Consider the following 16,482-nt stretch of genomic DNA (forward strand, 5'->3'; position numbering starts at 1 on the left):
TTGGAGAAAAGGTTTTCGTAAAGAAGATTTGTGAGTGTGAATAAAGAAGAAGAAAGATTGTAGAGACTAGAAAGCAATAAGCAACAACAACGGCTTTATAGAGTACTACTCCGGGTATGAGGAAATGATGGTTAGTCTTATCCCCATATAGTGCATTCTGAACAAAAAGCCAACTGGCGCCCTTGCATATGCAAAAGGGCGAGTGGTCACTTACAATGAAAATGTAAAGAAAGCAAGCTAACTACACTAATACAATAAGGATGTGAAAGTAAGCTAGAAAGGGTTGGATTGGGCATGCGGCCTGGGCAACAGGCCCTGGACAAGCATGACCGTTTACATTCTCCCCACTTTAATTGGTTGACGTCCCCGTCAACCGACCTTGTTCAAAACCTGCAATGGCTGGAGCTGCATTCTTCAAGTCTTCGGCCCGCTCCCAACTGATCTCTTCGTCGGGGAGATCCTTCCATTTCACTAAGAACTCTGTTAGTTCGCGTCTGGGTCTTTCCAATGCGGCGCGTACGTTTATCCAGGATTTGTGCAACTTCTTTCTCAGCAGAACTCTTCATCGTGACCGGTGGGCGTCTTAGCATGTTTCGCTGTTCGTCCTCGGGGATCGGAATGATAGGACTTCAGGATACTCACATGGATGACAGGATGAATCTTCATCCATGAGGGTAACTGAACCCTGATTTGAGGTTCTTCCGACCTTCTCAATTATCTCCACTGGACCTTCATATTTCCTTACTAGCCGTTGGTCTCTCTGGCTCGGAAACGAAACTGTTTCCGGTCGTAGCTTGATCAAGGACCTTGTCCCCAGCTTGAAACTCAAGGGCCTCCGCTTCTTATCAGCGCACTTCTTCATCCTCTTCGATGCTCTTTCTAGGTAGGCGCGAGCGATCTCAGAGGTTTCGCTCACTCTTTAAGTGAAGTTATGTGCCTGAGGACTTTTGCCTGCATAAGGGTGGTCCACCAAGTGTGGCATGAGTGGCTGTCTGCCGCACACGACTTCGAAGGGTGTTTTTCCGGTGCGTCGGAACTCTGCTTGGCTATTGAAGCTGAACTGAGCCACATCTAACAACTGGACCAGTTCTTCTGCCTAGCGTCGATAAAGTGACGCAGATATTCCTCGAGCATACTGTTGAAGCGTTCCGTCTGTTCATCGGTTGGGGATGATAGCTAGAGGAGTATATTCAGTGATGATCCAATATTCTGAACAATTCTGTTCCAGAATGTTCCCAGTGAATCTTCCGTCCCGATCGCTAACAATTGCTCTGGGACACCCCAATAATTTCACGATGTGTTTGAAACAAAACTGAGCAGTCATCACGGCTGTGCACATTTTCGGCGTGGGACGAACGTGGCATATTTCGAGAACCGTCGATGATAACAAGGACCGATTCAAACTCTCCCACCTTGGCGCAAATGGGTGATGAAGTCGAGAGACACACTCTCACGGTCTAGAGGGCACAGTAGGGTTCAGCAGCACCGCTATTTCGCCCTTTCAACTTATTCTTGTTGACAGACAAGGAAGTCATAAAGGTAAATTGCGACATGCATGATCTCGAAGAACTTGGCCAATAGATAGCCTTGCTTCAGAAGGGCATAATCACTCTGCCAAACCATATGTCCTGCCACTATGGTGTATCGTGACACTCCTTCGATCAAGACCTTCGTAACTCCCGGATCTGGGATGTTAAGGCGATTGCCTTTGGTATATAGTAGATCATCTATCCACCCAGAACTGGCGTGTCTTCCTCCCTGGCCAATTGTAAGATGGCCTGCGCTGCTGATCATTTTCAAGTGATTTTTGACCAGTTTCTCGTACTGTTCGCATCAACGTACTTGCTTGTAGCGCTTGTGCGAACATGCACAGGGCCGCATGTTCGCTCTTTCGGCTAGAAGCGTCAGCCGCTTGGTTGTTTCTTCACCGGTCTATGTTCGAATTGGAAGTCGAAACTCCGCTAAGACATTCCTGCCACCGTGCCTGTTGGACGACAACTTCGGTTGGTTGAAGAAGTGACAATGGTAGTTATTGTCGGTCTTGTACCACGAACTGGCCCCAAGAGATACTGTCTCCAGGCCCTCAAGCAAGTGAACTACTGCTAACATCTCTTCTCGAGGGCGGCATACCTCCGTTCTGCATCATTTAGTTTCGGGGTTGGATTGGGCATGCGGCCATGGGCAACAGGCCCTGGACAAGCATGACCGTTACACTGGGCTCCATTGGAGATTGGTCCACGAGTCTCTGAGAAATGCCCTTGGGAGGCAACTTGAACTCTCTTGGAGCCACATTAGGTAAGGACTTTCTGCAAGACTTGGAAAATGATAAAATTACTGTTTTCTCGTAGAGAGGCAGGCTCACAATCCTACAATCTTTGCTCACAAATATACCTAATATGACTATCTTGAAAATGATAAAAATTCTTGAAAAGGGGAGGGTTCCACCCCCACTTCCCCTCCCCCCCCACCCCCCCCTCTGTGGGCCCATGAGGGTTTAGATATTTATGGCCTCTCTTGATTGGTCTGAAGGGGTTTCTTACGATAAAAATGGAAGGGGTTTAAGAAAAAAAAAGGATGGGTTACTGGTGTTGAGTCCAAGTGGGCTGAAGATCTCATATTGAAAGGGGATGAACATCGTCCATCTCTAGTAATAACCCAACATTAATTTTTGTTTGTCTAATGTAAATCTTGTTTATTCTAACTTGTTCAAATTTGAAATTATGCACCAACGTTTCAAAATCTCTCTCATGCCAGGTGATTTCCAAGTTAACTGATGAAAAAGCAACTCACATTCCATATCGAGATTCAAAACTTACTCGGTTGTTGCAGTCATCTCTAAGCGGTCATGGAAAAATTTCTGTATGTTGGTGTAGTTATTCTGTTAAATTGTATACTTGTGAAACTTTGTTTGTGAATGCACACACGGACGCTGTCGTTTTCAGTAGTTACACTATTTATTATATATTGACTGATCTTTTATGATCTTTTGTTAGCTCATTTGCACTGTGACCCCTGCCTCTAGCAATAGTGAGGAGACACACAACACTCTAAAGTTTGCACATCGTAGCAAGCGTGTTGAAATTAAAGCTTCTCAAAATAAGGCAAGTTTTGTATTGTCTTGGTGGTGTCTTTTGCTGGAGCCTGGAAGATTATTCTAAAGGAAGTGAAAGATAAAATTTTTTGTGATAAACAGGATATTTAGTCCATAGACTTTCAAATTGGTGTTTACTCAATTCTATACATGTATAGAAAAGTTCATGTATTAACTATGCCCTTTTTCAGATCATAGATGAGAAATCTCTCATCAAAAAGTATCAGAGGGAAATTTCCAGTTTAAAGCAGGAGCTTCAGCAATTAAAGCGTGGCATAATGGAGAACCCTAGTACAACTGCATTGTCTACACAAGAAGATTTGGTTAATTTGAAGCTTCAGGTAGCATCTAAGATACAGTACTCCAAAAATACTAATCTGAAGTATCTAGTATTATGCAAAAGTCTTCCCAATACAAGATGCTAAAAGCTGTTACCCATTAGGTAAATCAATTACCATCGAGTTAACCAACAAACAAGCTACCTGAATCTACCAAAAACTAACAGTTAACAAACTCCAATTAAAATTACAAATGATCTCTAATACTATTTTATCATTTCTGCTGCCTATGAGACCAGTGATGTATTCATTATAGATAGGATTCTTTCATATTTGTCACAAAAGCTTTTGTGGGAGGTGGGAGCCTTGTAAATAACACCTTTCCCCTTCGTATATGTTTTTTACTATGTATGGATAATTTTTCTTTCCTGCATGCTAGGCGTTTTCCTTATCAAATTTTATAGACAAAAAATGTCTTGGAGAATGGAGGGATCTAAAATGGGTCCATTGCAGGACTGAACTTAAAAGTTGAATTATTGGAATCTCTTGGCCTCTTTCTTGATAGATCATCTTACACTCCTTCTAGCTTTAGTTTGAATGTTGGGAAGAGGAGTCGAGTATTTTTTACTTTTTACTTTTTACTTTTATTTTTTTTTTTTAATTTTTTTTTTTAGTTTTAGAATTTATAATAATAATAATAATTATTATTATTTAACCTGCAGCCACATGTTTGTGGTTTATTTGTTTACCAAATGGCTTCATTTGGCTTTATGCTGCTGCAATATTTTTCCCTTTTTTAGAAATTTGTCTTATTTAGTGTTCTTGTGTGATGTGATGTCAAAGCTGGAAGCTGATCAGGTTAAATTACAATCGAGATTGGAAGAGGAAGAAGAAGCAAAGGCTGCTTTGATGGGGAGAATTCAAAGGTTGACAAAACTAATCCTAGTTTCTACTAAAAATGCCTTGCCATCAAGTGTCACTGAAAAGCCAGGACAAAGAAGGAGGCATTCTTTTGGTGAAGATGAGGTCTGTATTTAATATTTTAATTTAGCATTTTAGGATAAGCAGTACCTGGTATGCACTTACCTTTGTATTCTGCCTTTTTTGCTTTATAACAAGGTTGTCATTGACTCATCATTCAAATTTTTCATACGACTCTTCTTACATAAAAATTATTCATACTGACTTTTGAACTTGGAAGTTGAAGCCATATCTTTCTTCTCAATTTTTGTTACTAATTATTTATTAATTTATTCGTTGCTATTATTATTATATTTTTGCAGCTGGCATATTTGCCTGATAGAAAACGGGACTACCTGAATGATGATGATGGTGGGAGTTGTGCTTCTGGGGTTTCAGTGGATGGAAGAGATGATGTCGTAAATCTAGATGATTTGGTTAAAGATATGAAAAGTAACAGAAAACGTGGAATGCTTGGCTGGTTTAAAATCAGAGTAATATTTTCATCTTTTATTTTAATTTTTTACTTCAATTGGTAAAGCCGCTCTGAAAACTTCCCAAGTAAATAGTACCTGCTAAAATCTCAATGTTCACATATTCTCTTTTTGATAAAATTGGAGAGGTGTCTGTGTTATTATTCTGCAAACTTTCTTTTCTTATAGCAGTCAGTATTATGTGCCAACATCTTCTTGGAAACTTCTATCATTGAATACTTAACGTCGAGTAAACATTAAAGTGACTGACTACAATGTTCGACGTATAAAATTGTTAGTTAAGGCAATTCTAATAATTTGTTTTAGAACCGAGTTCCAGAAACTTCAGCTCATTCATTTTACTTGGGAAGTTTCTGGTTGTGACTTCCTTGTTTAGTGTAAAGAAACAGTTCTAACACTAGTTAGGGAACTGAAAGCCGATTATTTGCCGTGCAGAGGCCCGAGAATGCTATAGGACCATCATCAACTACTGATACTGGGAGTTCTACTGTTGAATCACCTGCATCTCATTCAAAAGCTTCTCAAACTCGGATGATACGTGATGAATTGAAGAATGAAAGGAGGAAATCAATTTGCAGAAAGGGAGATGATTCTTCCATTATTTACTCATCTCAAGAGAGAACACAAGCAGGTGACTTATTTGGTGCAACCATGGATGGCCACCGTTTGCCTCCGGTGAGGAAATTACTGTCTGCATAATGATATTAAATGAATATTACATTTTCCCCCCTTTTTAAATAAAACAAGGATTTGCAAGGTTCTAGAGGTCAATGAATTCTGCGACATGAAAGAATAAGGTAAAGGAATCAAAGTATGCAACACTCCTTTATGAACGAGGCAAAGGAAGTTATTAGAACTCTCCCTTGCACAATGTGGAAGAACTTTATTAGAAGAAATATTTTTTCGGAAATATAAAATTTTGGGTGGTCGGTTTTTTCTCAATAGTTCTCTTGTTCATTACCTGGCTTTCTAGTAGCCATAAGCTAATAAAAAGTATAAATATGCATTGTCCCTGGCTCAGGTACTCTGAACAAATTAACAACCTAGTTGCTAGCATTCACAATAACGTCTCCTACAATTTACAGATTTCAAATTTGCAACTTTTGTACATATAAGGACTATTACTTTGATGTGTGGATATTAATGCGAAGGTTCTTGGTTTAACCCTTTCTTCTATGTCTAGGTGATGAAATTTTATATTTGGGGCACTACCTAGTTGTTTTATATTTCCACCAGTTCGCTAAATTGCTATGCTATGTAGCAATATGCTTGGTTGTCTTATTGCCTACTTTATTGGAATAATTTTTAGACTCAAATTATCTGATGTGGAATAAATCGTAGGTGGTTATTCTTATTTCCAAGTGACGTGCTTTTGTATGGTGCTACACATTGTGATCTAAAACTCAATATGTTATTGCCTTTTATTTTCCAGACTGGGACTACTCTTACTGACCAGATGGATCTTCTTTGTGAGCAAGTCAAAATGTTGGCTGGGGAGGTTGCTTTATGTACTAGTTCACTGAAAAGACTGTCAGAGCAAGCAGCCAGGAACCCTGAAGATTCCCAAATCAAGGTTTTCTATATTAATTTTAGACCTCAATAACAGTTGAAGTATAAAGTCTGGAAGGCTCCTAACATAGTTATGGTTCATGTAGGAACATGTACAAAAATTGAAGGATGAAATAAGTGAAAAGAAGCTTCAAATACGAGTTTTGGAGCAACGTATGATTGGATCTGTTGAATTGTCACCGCAAATGTCAAGTAGCATTGAATTGAGTCAGGTAATTGCGTGTGCTTAGAGATGCCGTTGTAGTTTAATCTGAACCAGAGGGTGGTCCAACTTTACATGCCTGTGCTCTGTTCTAATTTGTTGTGTTTTTATTTTCTTCCAAGGTACTTTTTTCTCTAACATCACTCTAATTAGAGTTTTTCTACTTTAATGTAGGCCTTATCAAAGCTTACTGCTCAACTTAATGAAAAAATTTTTGAACTCGAGGTTCGTCATCTTCTTTTCCTGATATAAATTATATTAAATGGTGTTAAAATATTAAATCTTTGTTGGTTAAAAAAAATGACACCAAGTCGCCCTTTTCTCTGTGGACCTGGCTTGAAGATTAAATCGGCAGACAATAGGATACTTCAGGAGCAGCTGCAGATAAAGGTAAGCTTGCTAAAGTTCTCATCATTTCGTTTTTCTTTATTTCATTTTTTTTTTACTTATTTTCTATTTTTTTGTAGACAGCAGAAAATGCTGAGTTGCAGGAGGCAATTTTAAGGGTGCAGCAAGGGTCATCATCCCAGAATCACTCAAGCAATTCTCAAAAAAATGAAGATGATGAGGCTTCCCAGCATCTTCCAAACTACTGTATACGGACAAAGGTCGAAACACGGCATAAATACAGCCCATGGGAGGATAAATACGCCGAAGAAAACACCCCGACTAGTGTCATGAGCTTGAATAGAGTTTTGACCCTGGACGACATTAAAGATTGCAACAGCGACAAGTTTTGTCATTCCCAAGTTATGCAGGTTACAGCCCAGGCTAAACAGTTATTCGATCATGTGCTTCTGCCATACTTCTTTTCTTCTGTTTTTGTTGCTATAAAAGCGTATATTATTTTAATGTAGGCTGAGATAGAAAATTTGAAGCAAGAGAAGGTGAGACTGATTGAAGAAAAGGAAGGTCTCGAGATTCAGAGTCGTAAACTTGCTGAAGAAGCTTCATATGCAAAGGAGTTAGCTTCAGCTGCTGCAATTGAGCTCCAAAACTTAGCTGAAGAAGTTACCAAACTTTCTTATGAAAATGCCAAACTTGCTGGTGACCGTACAAATGCTAAGGACAGTTACTGCAGATCATGCTGTGCACAAAGATCTTATGATTCAAAGCACCATACTGGTAGTGCTAGATATCAGAGAGAAGCTGCACTTGAGAAGGCAATATTCGATAGAGATCAAAGAGAAGCTGAGCTATATCGAAGACTCGAAGAGGCAAAGCGCCACGGAGAAGATATGGAAAATGAACTAGCAAATATGTGGGGGCTATTTGCCAAAATGAGAAAGTCTGAACTAAATATCGAAGATATGTCATTTGAGAGAGTTCGTCCATCCTACCTTTTACAAGGCCGAGCTAATAATGGTTATATCTCATCCAATGGCGTCTCTAACAGACCATCGGAAGACGATGTCGTATTTGTTGATGAAATGAGAGCTGGAAATAAGAAAGAGAGGATCAGATGTAGTAGAGATTTGGAAAGCTTTGTTTCCCAAATGAAGGTATGAATTTCATTCAAACAAGATCGTTGATATTGTATGCTATTATTATTACATGCAAAAAATGGTAAAATATGGTTTTTTTATAACCTTTCACATAACGTCAGTTAAAACTCAATGAATGGATAAAGTCTGCACATCAAATCTATTTTTACAGCTATTTTAGTGCCTCGATGTCTTGGTATATGAAATCACGAGCAACTACAACTCGGGTTTTTCTTTTTTCTTTTTTTTTTTTTAGTTAAATTGTAAATTTGGTCCATGTAATTTGAAGAGAGTTTGAATTAGTCCCTATGATTTGGTAAACTCTCAGAGCTAGTTCTTCTCACATATAAGTGGCTTACAAATACAATAGATGCATAAAAAGTAAATGGTGGTGTATAGTATAACAAATACACTTGGGTTCTTCTCGATTAGTGCAGTAGCGAAGGCAGGGATGAGATCATATGAAGCTTTAGCAAATCCTTTGACAAAATTTAAAGCTAGTTCTCGACCCCTTCAAGCTTTACCGTAGCTAATGTTTACACCATGCTTTCTCCTCATATAAGTAACAACATCACAAGGGCGAGAAACTGTATCATATCATTAATCTTTAAAATAGACTTAACACACACCTACAATAAACGATGTGGCTTGCCTATGGTCATTCTTGACAGCATCAATAGAACATCGATGACTGATAATAAATTTTCCAACAACTCACAAATTACTGTCTAAATGGTGAGAAGTCTTGAGAACCCAATTACAAGAATCTGCTTTGCATTTAATACCAAAAGACTTGTTTGACCTAATGGTTATAAATTCAAAACTATTCTCAATGCAAGAAGATAGACAACCTTTAACATAATTGGAGAATCAGAATCAAAATCAACAAAATCCATAAATTTGGGCTCTTTTCTTCCAATCGTAGACCTTTGCAACTTCTTCAGGTTATCTTTCAAACACAATGTAGTTTCAACACCCATGTAATTAATGTCACAATAATCAACCACAACGTAGAGACCATCCACCATGCCCCATAGCAAAATAGACAACAACCAGAATATATCCTTGTCTTCGATAATTTTGATTATATTGGACTAGTTAGATTCATTCCTATACATTATTAATCGAGTGATAAAATGATCACCAGAGATGAACTTGTTTTGAATATAGTTAATGAATCCTTGTAATGTGCAATCCATCAGAACCAATATATCTGCAACCATGAAGTCATGGCATCCACTGTTTTCATTCCGCCTGCCATCGTATGCGACGCCATTGATGAAGCTTACAATATACTTGAATGATAAAAGCAGAACGTAACTACATTTTTTTAAAGCTAGCAGAGCGTAAACAAATAAGAAAAAAAAAGATACATACACATTTGTTTGCATCAGGTTCCAGAGAAACTTAATCAATGTATTGATTTCTGTATAGCAAATACAATATCTAATACATAATCTTTTGATGTTTTCAAAATAAACTATAATCTTTGAGGTGGTCGATCTTCTTAGTTGATTGGCCTTTTAGACTTGTTAATTTTCTTGGATGATCGACCTTTGAGCTTGTTGATCTTCTTGGATGATTGGCCTTTGGGCTTGATGATTTTTTAGAGGATTGTTGTTCGTACGAGGATTTCGGAGAAAACTTGTTTCTTAAAGTTGAAAGGTTTCTGGAGAAAACTTGTTTCTTGGGTTTGAACAACTTAAGTTGATTTTGATTTTGATTTTGATGTTGATGTTGATTTGATGCGATATGGTTCGATCTCTAGTACTTGATCGTCTAATTATCTCTTAGGGGTATACATGGGTCGGGTTGGAGGAATTTTGTGGACCAACCCGAAAATTTGGGTTGGCTTTAAATGAACCGATTCATTTTTGAAGGGTCAACCCAACCCAACCCAATCCTACTCAAATTTTCTGGGTTGGGTCACTGGTTTTGATTTTTTTTGAATTATAAATTTTGATTGTTTTTTGAATTTTTTTCCTTACTTAACCTTCATATTAACATAAGTGAACTTGTTCACACGAGACTTCCGGAGAAACTTGTTTCGTGGAATTGAACTTGAATTGGTGTTGATATTGAAGTTGATTTGATGCGATGTGGTTCGATCTCTAATACTTGATTCTTTGATTCTCTCTCAGTTGGGTGAATGTGCTTGACTTGAAGAAGAAAAGCATCGAACGTTCTTGAAGTAGAAGTCTTGGAAGAGTATTCTTTGTGTCTTCAAGGGTCTTCTATCTTCTAGGAGTGGAGCCTTGGAAGAATACTTGCTTGTTGATGAATTCTCTGGACTCTCTGAAGGTAGAAAATACTTGTATCTTCGAAGGACTTCAGTCTTCAGGTGTGATCAGCTTCAGAGTCGAGGGGTCTTATGGTTATAGAGAATTCCCTATAAGCTCTCTGTAGTATAGAATTACTGCCTCCTCCAAATGAGGAGAGCTTATCTATTTATAGAGTTCACATGTGGGCTTGGGCTTGGTTGATCCATGGACCTGGCCTTTGGGCCTAATTAGTTGGACTTGGGCTTGGTTGGTTCATGGGGTTGGCCTTTGGTCCCAATTAATCGGATTTAGGTCTGATTTGCCATTTGGGTCAAATTCAGCCTATTTTTGGACTTAGTTGGACTTTGACCTAAATAATAATATCAAATTGGGTCCAATTAATCTTATCTGATTCAACGGTCATGATAAAACCTAAAACCATGTGGCGTCATCAAAATTTGTCTTCAACTTCAATTCAGGACATATGTCAACTCCTAATTGAGCCCAAATTTAATGATTTGGAATTTCATCATTAATTTAGTAAATAACGTGACAACTTGTGATTGGTCTAAAATTTCTCATTCAACCAATACATGAGTGGATGAATCTCGAAAAATATAAAGTTGGAATCAAAATCCAAATATATTTGTTCTTGAATTTGACCTCAATTGATGTGTCAGTCAAACTATGAATTTAGTACATAAGTTTAACTTGAATTTGGGATAAAATTTGGAATATCGCCAAATTTACGAAAAATTTTGAGTTTTGTCCCAATTTAATTTGATTTGGATTTAAGATAAAATTTGGGATATGCCCAAATTTGAATAAAAGATGATTTTTTTTCTTATCCGCTCAATAGGATACTTGAATTTGGAATATGACCAAATTTTAATTTGGGATGAATTTTAGATCTTACAACTTGATTTAGAACCTAAATTTAGATGAATTTGATATAAAATTTGGAAGATGCCCAAATTTTAAGTTGAGATTTTATCCTTAATAATTTGGTTTGAGGATAAAAGTATGATGATTTGGATTTGGGATAAAATGTGGAATATGCCCAAATTTTAATTTGACTTAATAATTTGGGATAAAAGTATGATTTGGTGATTTAGGTGGGATAAAATTTGGAATATGCCCAAATTTTAATTTGAGATTTTATCTTTAATAATTTGACTTGAGCATAAAAGTCTCATAATTTAGATTTGGGATAAAATTTGGAATATGCCCAAATTTTAATTTGAGATTTTATTTGCAATTTAATCAACAATTTTGATTTTGAATAAAATTTAGAATATGGTCAGATTTTAATTTATGATTTTGTCCACAATTTAAATTTGACTTTGAATAAAATTTGGAATATGTCCAAATCTTAGTTGAAGATAAATTTGAGGACAAAATCTAATAAGATTAAATTAAATAGGAAATTTGTTTAATTTAATTTGAAATTAGGATAGAATCAAATTAGGAAATCTGATAAAAAATCTAATATTTTAAATCAAATATTTTATTTAATTTGGACTTCCTAATTTGTTATGGAACCCAGGAAACCTCTATAAATAGGACCCCAAACCCCTTCATTATTTTCATCCTCTTCTCTTCTTCTAATCTTTCCTTTCTCTCATTTTCCTCTTCTTCTCTAAAGCGCAACTCAAGGGAGTACAACCGCGTCTTTTGTAGGATGACCTTGGTATGGTCTATCTACTATATGCCTGTTCATGCTTCTTGATCGTCATGGGAGGGGCCCTGCAAGGCTCATGCTTTCACCCTAGGGAGGATCCCGATAAGGTCTACTTTTAGCACCATTCGCATATCCTGATCGTCATGGGAGGGGCCCTGCAAGGCTTACAACTCTCCCATGCTTTTACCCTAGGGAAGATCCCGATAAAGTCTACCTTGTAGTACCGTTTGCATATCCTGATCGTCATGGGAGGGGCCCTGCAAGGCTTACATCTCTTCTATGCTTTCACCCTAGGAAGGATCCCGATAAGGTCTACCTTGTAGCACTGTTTGCATATCCTGATCGTCATGGGAGGGGCCCTACAAGGCTTATAACTCTCCCATGCTTTCACCCTAAGAAGGATCCCGATAAGGTCTACATTGTAGCACCGTTCGCATATCCTGAACGTCATGGGAGGGCCCTGCAAGGTTTACAACTCTCCCATTCTTTCACCCTAGGGAGGATCCCGATAAGGTCTACATTGTAGCATCGTTGTCATATCCTGAATGTCATGGGAGGGGCCCTGCAAGACTTACAACTCTCCCATGCTTTCACCCTAGGGAAGATCCCAATAAGGTCTATCTTGTAGCACCGTTCACATATCCTGAATGTCATGGAAGGGGCCCTGCAAGGCTTACAACTCTCCCATGCTTTCACCCTAGGGAGGATTCTGATAAGGTCTACCTTGTGGCACCGTTTGCATATCCTGAATGTCATGGGAGTGGCTCTGCAAGGCTTACAACTCTCCCATGCTTTCACCCTAGGGAGGATCCCGATAAGATCTACCTTGTAGCACCATTCGCATATCCTAAACGACATAGGAGGGCCATGCAAGGCTCCATGCTTTCACCCTAGGGAGGATCCTGATAAGGTCTACCTTGTAGCACCGTTTGCATATCCTGAATATCATGGGAGGGGATCTGCAAGGCTTACAATCTCCCATGCTTTCACCCTAGGGAGGATCCCGATAAGGTCTACCTTGTAGCACCATTCACATATCCTGAACGTCATGGGAGGGGCCCTGCAAGGCTTACAACTCTTCCATGCTCTCACCTTAGGGAGGATCTCGATAAGGTCTACCTTGTAGTACCATTCGCATATCCTGAATGTCATGGGAGGGGCCCTGCAAGGCTTACAACTCTCCCATGCTTTCACCCTAGGGAGGATCCCGATAAAGTCTACCTTGTTATGTTACTCCTTGATCAAAATTTGAAGATAAAGGAAATATGCCATTGAGTATTGAGGATGAGGCGGATATGCCATCAAACTTTGAAGATTAGAAGAATATGCCATCAAGCTTTTGATCGGAGTCAGATTGGCTAGAGTCAATCTCGCGTACTAGGCGGAGCTGGACGGACCAGAGTTGTCCTCGCATATGAGGTAAAGCTTGACAAACCAAACTTGTTCTCGCATATGAGGTGGAACCACACCCACATTTTTTTAGAGGAAGCGAAGCTACACCAATTTTGGAGAAGAGGTGAAGTTGTACCAACATTTTGGAGAGGAAACGAAACCGCACCATGACTTTGGAGATTAAGCGAAGTCGCACCATCAGTTTGGAGATGAAGTGAAGCCACGCCACAACTTTGAAGATGAGGCGAACCATGCAAGACTTTGGAGATAAAGCGAAACTGCACCAACATTTTGAAGATGAAGCGAAGTCGTACCATTAATTTGGAGATGAAGTGAAGCCATGCCATGACTTTGAAGATGAAGCGAACCACGCTAGAATTTGGAGATGAAGCGAAGCTGCATCATGATTTTGTAAACTAACTCATTGAAGATGGAACCGAGCCATGCACACTGACCATGAACTTGAAGATGAAGCGGAGCCATGCACACCGATCTTGAGCTTAAAGATAGAGCGGAGCCATGCACACCAATCTTGAGCTTAAAGATGGAGCGGAGCCATGGACATTGACCTTGAACTTGAAGACGGAGCGGAGCTATGCACACCGACCTTAAACTTGAAGATGGAAGTGGAGCCATGCACACCAATCTTAAACTTAAAGATGGAAGTAGAGCCATGCACACCGATCTTGAACTTGAAGATGGAAGTGGGGCTATGCACGTCAATCTTGAACTTGAAGATGGAAGTGAGGTCATGCACACCAATCTTGAACTTGAAGATGGAGAATCATCGATGAATCCTCTGCATTTGAGCTTGAAGCATCCGTAAATCCTCCGCACTTGAGTTTGACGAAGCATCGATGAATCTTCACATTGAGCTCGACTTTGTGACTTTGAGTATGAAGATGCCATTGAAAAGCCTCCAGACTTGAGCATGAAGATGAAACATTGATGAAACCTCTGAACTTGAAGATGAAAGAGCATCCGAGTTTGATTTCGAAGAAGAACGAAGTGCATTCCAAGCGTGTGCCTTTTATTTACTGTGCTAGCTCCTTACGAGGGATGAACTTCTTCAATCCGTTATGTTGCCCTCAATAGGGATTAACATCTTCAATCTGGAGTGTCATTCTTTAATGGGGATGATCAACATCAATCTTGTAGTATCATATTTGCGTGGTTGTCGTACCTCTTCTGATGGACTAGACTTAAATTTCTTTAAGTTTCCTTTGTACCTTTAAAGAAAGGGATCAAATCATGACGTAGTTCAAGTTTTTTTTTTTTTTTTTTTTAAAAAAAACTGGACTGAACTTGAAGTTTCTTTCAAGCTGCCTACATACCCTTCATAATGATAGGGATCAAGTCATAATGTAGTTCAAGATTTTTTATTTTTTTTTAAAAAAAAACTGAACTGAACTTGAATTTTCTTTCAAGCTGCCTACATACACTTCATAATGATAGGGATCAAGTCATAATGTAGTTCAAGAAGAATGTTTTTTTTTTAACTGAACTGAACTTGAAGTTTCTTTCAAGCTGCCTACATACCCTTCATAATGATGGGGATCAAGTCATAATGTAGTTTAAGAAGAATGTTTTTTTTTTTTAATTTTATTTATGTGCGACTGAACTTAAATTTCTTTAAGTTGCCTACGTACCTTTTATAATGATAGGGATCAAGTCGTAGCATAGTTCGTACAATTTTGTTCTTTTTTTGTTTTGTTTTTTTTTTACATTTGTTAAGCGTAAAGCTTCTTGAGAAACTTTCCGTTGATTGGGCCAATTCTTAGCCCATCTTGATCAACTATCTTGTACGCTCTGTTTGTGTAGACTTCTTTGACGACGTAGGGCCCATCCCATTTATGTGTAAACTTATTCCCCGAATGTCTTGTCGTGATAATTGGTCTCCTTACGGTGAGCACTAGATCACCGACTTGAAAGAACCGAGGCTTTACATGCTTATCGAAGGTTTTAGACATTCGCGCCTAGTAACATTCCAACGCTTGTTGAGTTTCTAATCGTTTTTCATCCAGTGCTTCCAACTCTTGGAGCCGCAGTTTGGCGTTGTCCTCTGTAGTGAACCCTTCTTGCACCGCCATTCTTAGCGATGGAATTTCTCTTTCCAAATGAAGGACAACTTCTACCCTATAAACGAGAGAGTATGGGGTGACTCTTGTAGGGGTACGATGAGTGGTGCGATAAGCCCACAACGCTTCACCGATCTTCTTCTGCCAATCTCTCTTCGACTTGGAAACAATTTTCTTCAGTAGGTTGCACAATGTCTTGTTAAATGCCTCAACCAACCCATTTGCAGCGGCGTTATACATGGATGACTTGTACTGCTTGAATTTGAATTTTTCACACAACCTGTCCATCAAACTGTTGGAGAATTGTCTTTCGTTATCTGTCACGATCCGATGGGGAATACCGTACTGATGAATGATATGAGTGCGGATAAAATCCACCACGTTTTCTTTCTTAGCTTCCCTTAGCGCGACAGCCTCAGCCCATCTTGAGAAGTAGTCAGTGGCTGCGAGGATGTATGAGTGCCCTACTAATGACTTAGGTGTTATAGGGTCGACCAGATCAAGCCCTCATGCTTCGAAAAGCCACGAGGCTATGGTCGGATGTAGAGGCCCGGGCAGTTGATGAATGAAATTTGCGTGATATTGACAGGCTTCATATTTCTTTGCATAATCCATTGAGTTCTGGATTATTCCCGGCCAATAGTAACCCATTCTTTTCAACTGGAATTGTAGCTTTGGTCCAGCTTGATGCGTGCTGCAGACGCCTGAGTGTGCTTCCTCCAAAGCCTTCGTTGACTCTTCTTTACTGAGGCATCGAAGGAAAAGTCCTTCAAAGGATCGACGGTATAGGACCCCTTTTTAGTAAATGAAATGCGCGGCCCTCCTGCGAACCTCGTTTTTACGACGGGGGTCATCCGAGAGCCTTCCATGCTCAAGGTAATTTATGATGGGCTGCCGCCAGTCTTCCTCGTCGGTTAGATAGACTGATATCACATTTGTTTCCCCATATGTAGTCCCAACCGGAGGTACAACCCATCTCCGCCAAAGCGATA

The 16,482-nt window shown here is 39.1% G+C and overlaps 1 protein-coding gene across 3 annotated transcripts in view; it reads left to right on the forward strand.

Moving 5' to 3' along the window:
- LOC120075044 (kinesin-like protein KIN-7C, mitochondrial) overlaps positions 1–10,526 on the forward strand; it is a 21,740-nt gene extending 11,214 nt beyond the window's left edge. The window contains exons 12-24 of one of the 3 annotated variants that reach the window (XM_039028192.1): positions 2,755–2,859; positions 2,994–3,101; positions 3,283–3,432; positions 4,213–4,395; positions 4,653–4,823; positions 5,259–5,498; positions 6,256–6,396; positions 6,479–6,604; positions 6,769–6,819; positions 6,937–6,984; positions 7,062–7,352; positions 7,452–8,096; positions 10,220–10,524. In XM_039028192.1, the coding sequence (XP_038884120.1) occupies positions 2,755–2,859; positions 2,994–3,101; positions 3,283–3,432; positions 4,213–4,395; positions 4,653–4,823; positions 5,259–5,498; positions 6,256–6,396; positions 6,479–6,604; positions 6,769–6,819; positions 6,937–6,984; positions 7,062–7,352; positions 7,452–8,096; positions 10,220–10,237 (2,277 nt within the window). In that variant the 3' untranslated portion in view covers positions 10,238–10,524. Of the gene's footprint in view, positions 1–2,754; positions 2,860–2,993; positions 3,102–3,282; positions 3,433–4,212; positions 4,396–4,652; positions 4,824–5,258; positions 5,499–6,255; positions 6,397–6,478; positions 6,605–6,768; positions 6,820–6,936; positions 6,985–7,061; positions 7,353–7,451; positions 8,250–10,219 lie in introns of those variants that run through there. The other 2 variants (XM_039028194.1, XM_039028193.1) reach the window with 2 other exon arrangements.
- The last annotated feature ends 5,956 nt before the right edge of the window (positions 10,527–16,482 follow it).

The sequence above is a fragment of the Benincasa hispida genome, chromosome 4 (genome assembly GCF_009727055.1).
Source record: "Benincasa hispida cultivar B227 chromosome 4, ASM972705v1, whole genome shotgun sequence".
In the NCBI taxonomy this organism is placed as follows: Eukaryota; Viridiplantae; Streptophyta; class Magnoliopsida; order Cucurbitales; family Cucurbitaceae; genus Benincasa; species Benincasa hispida.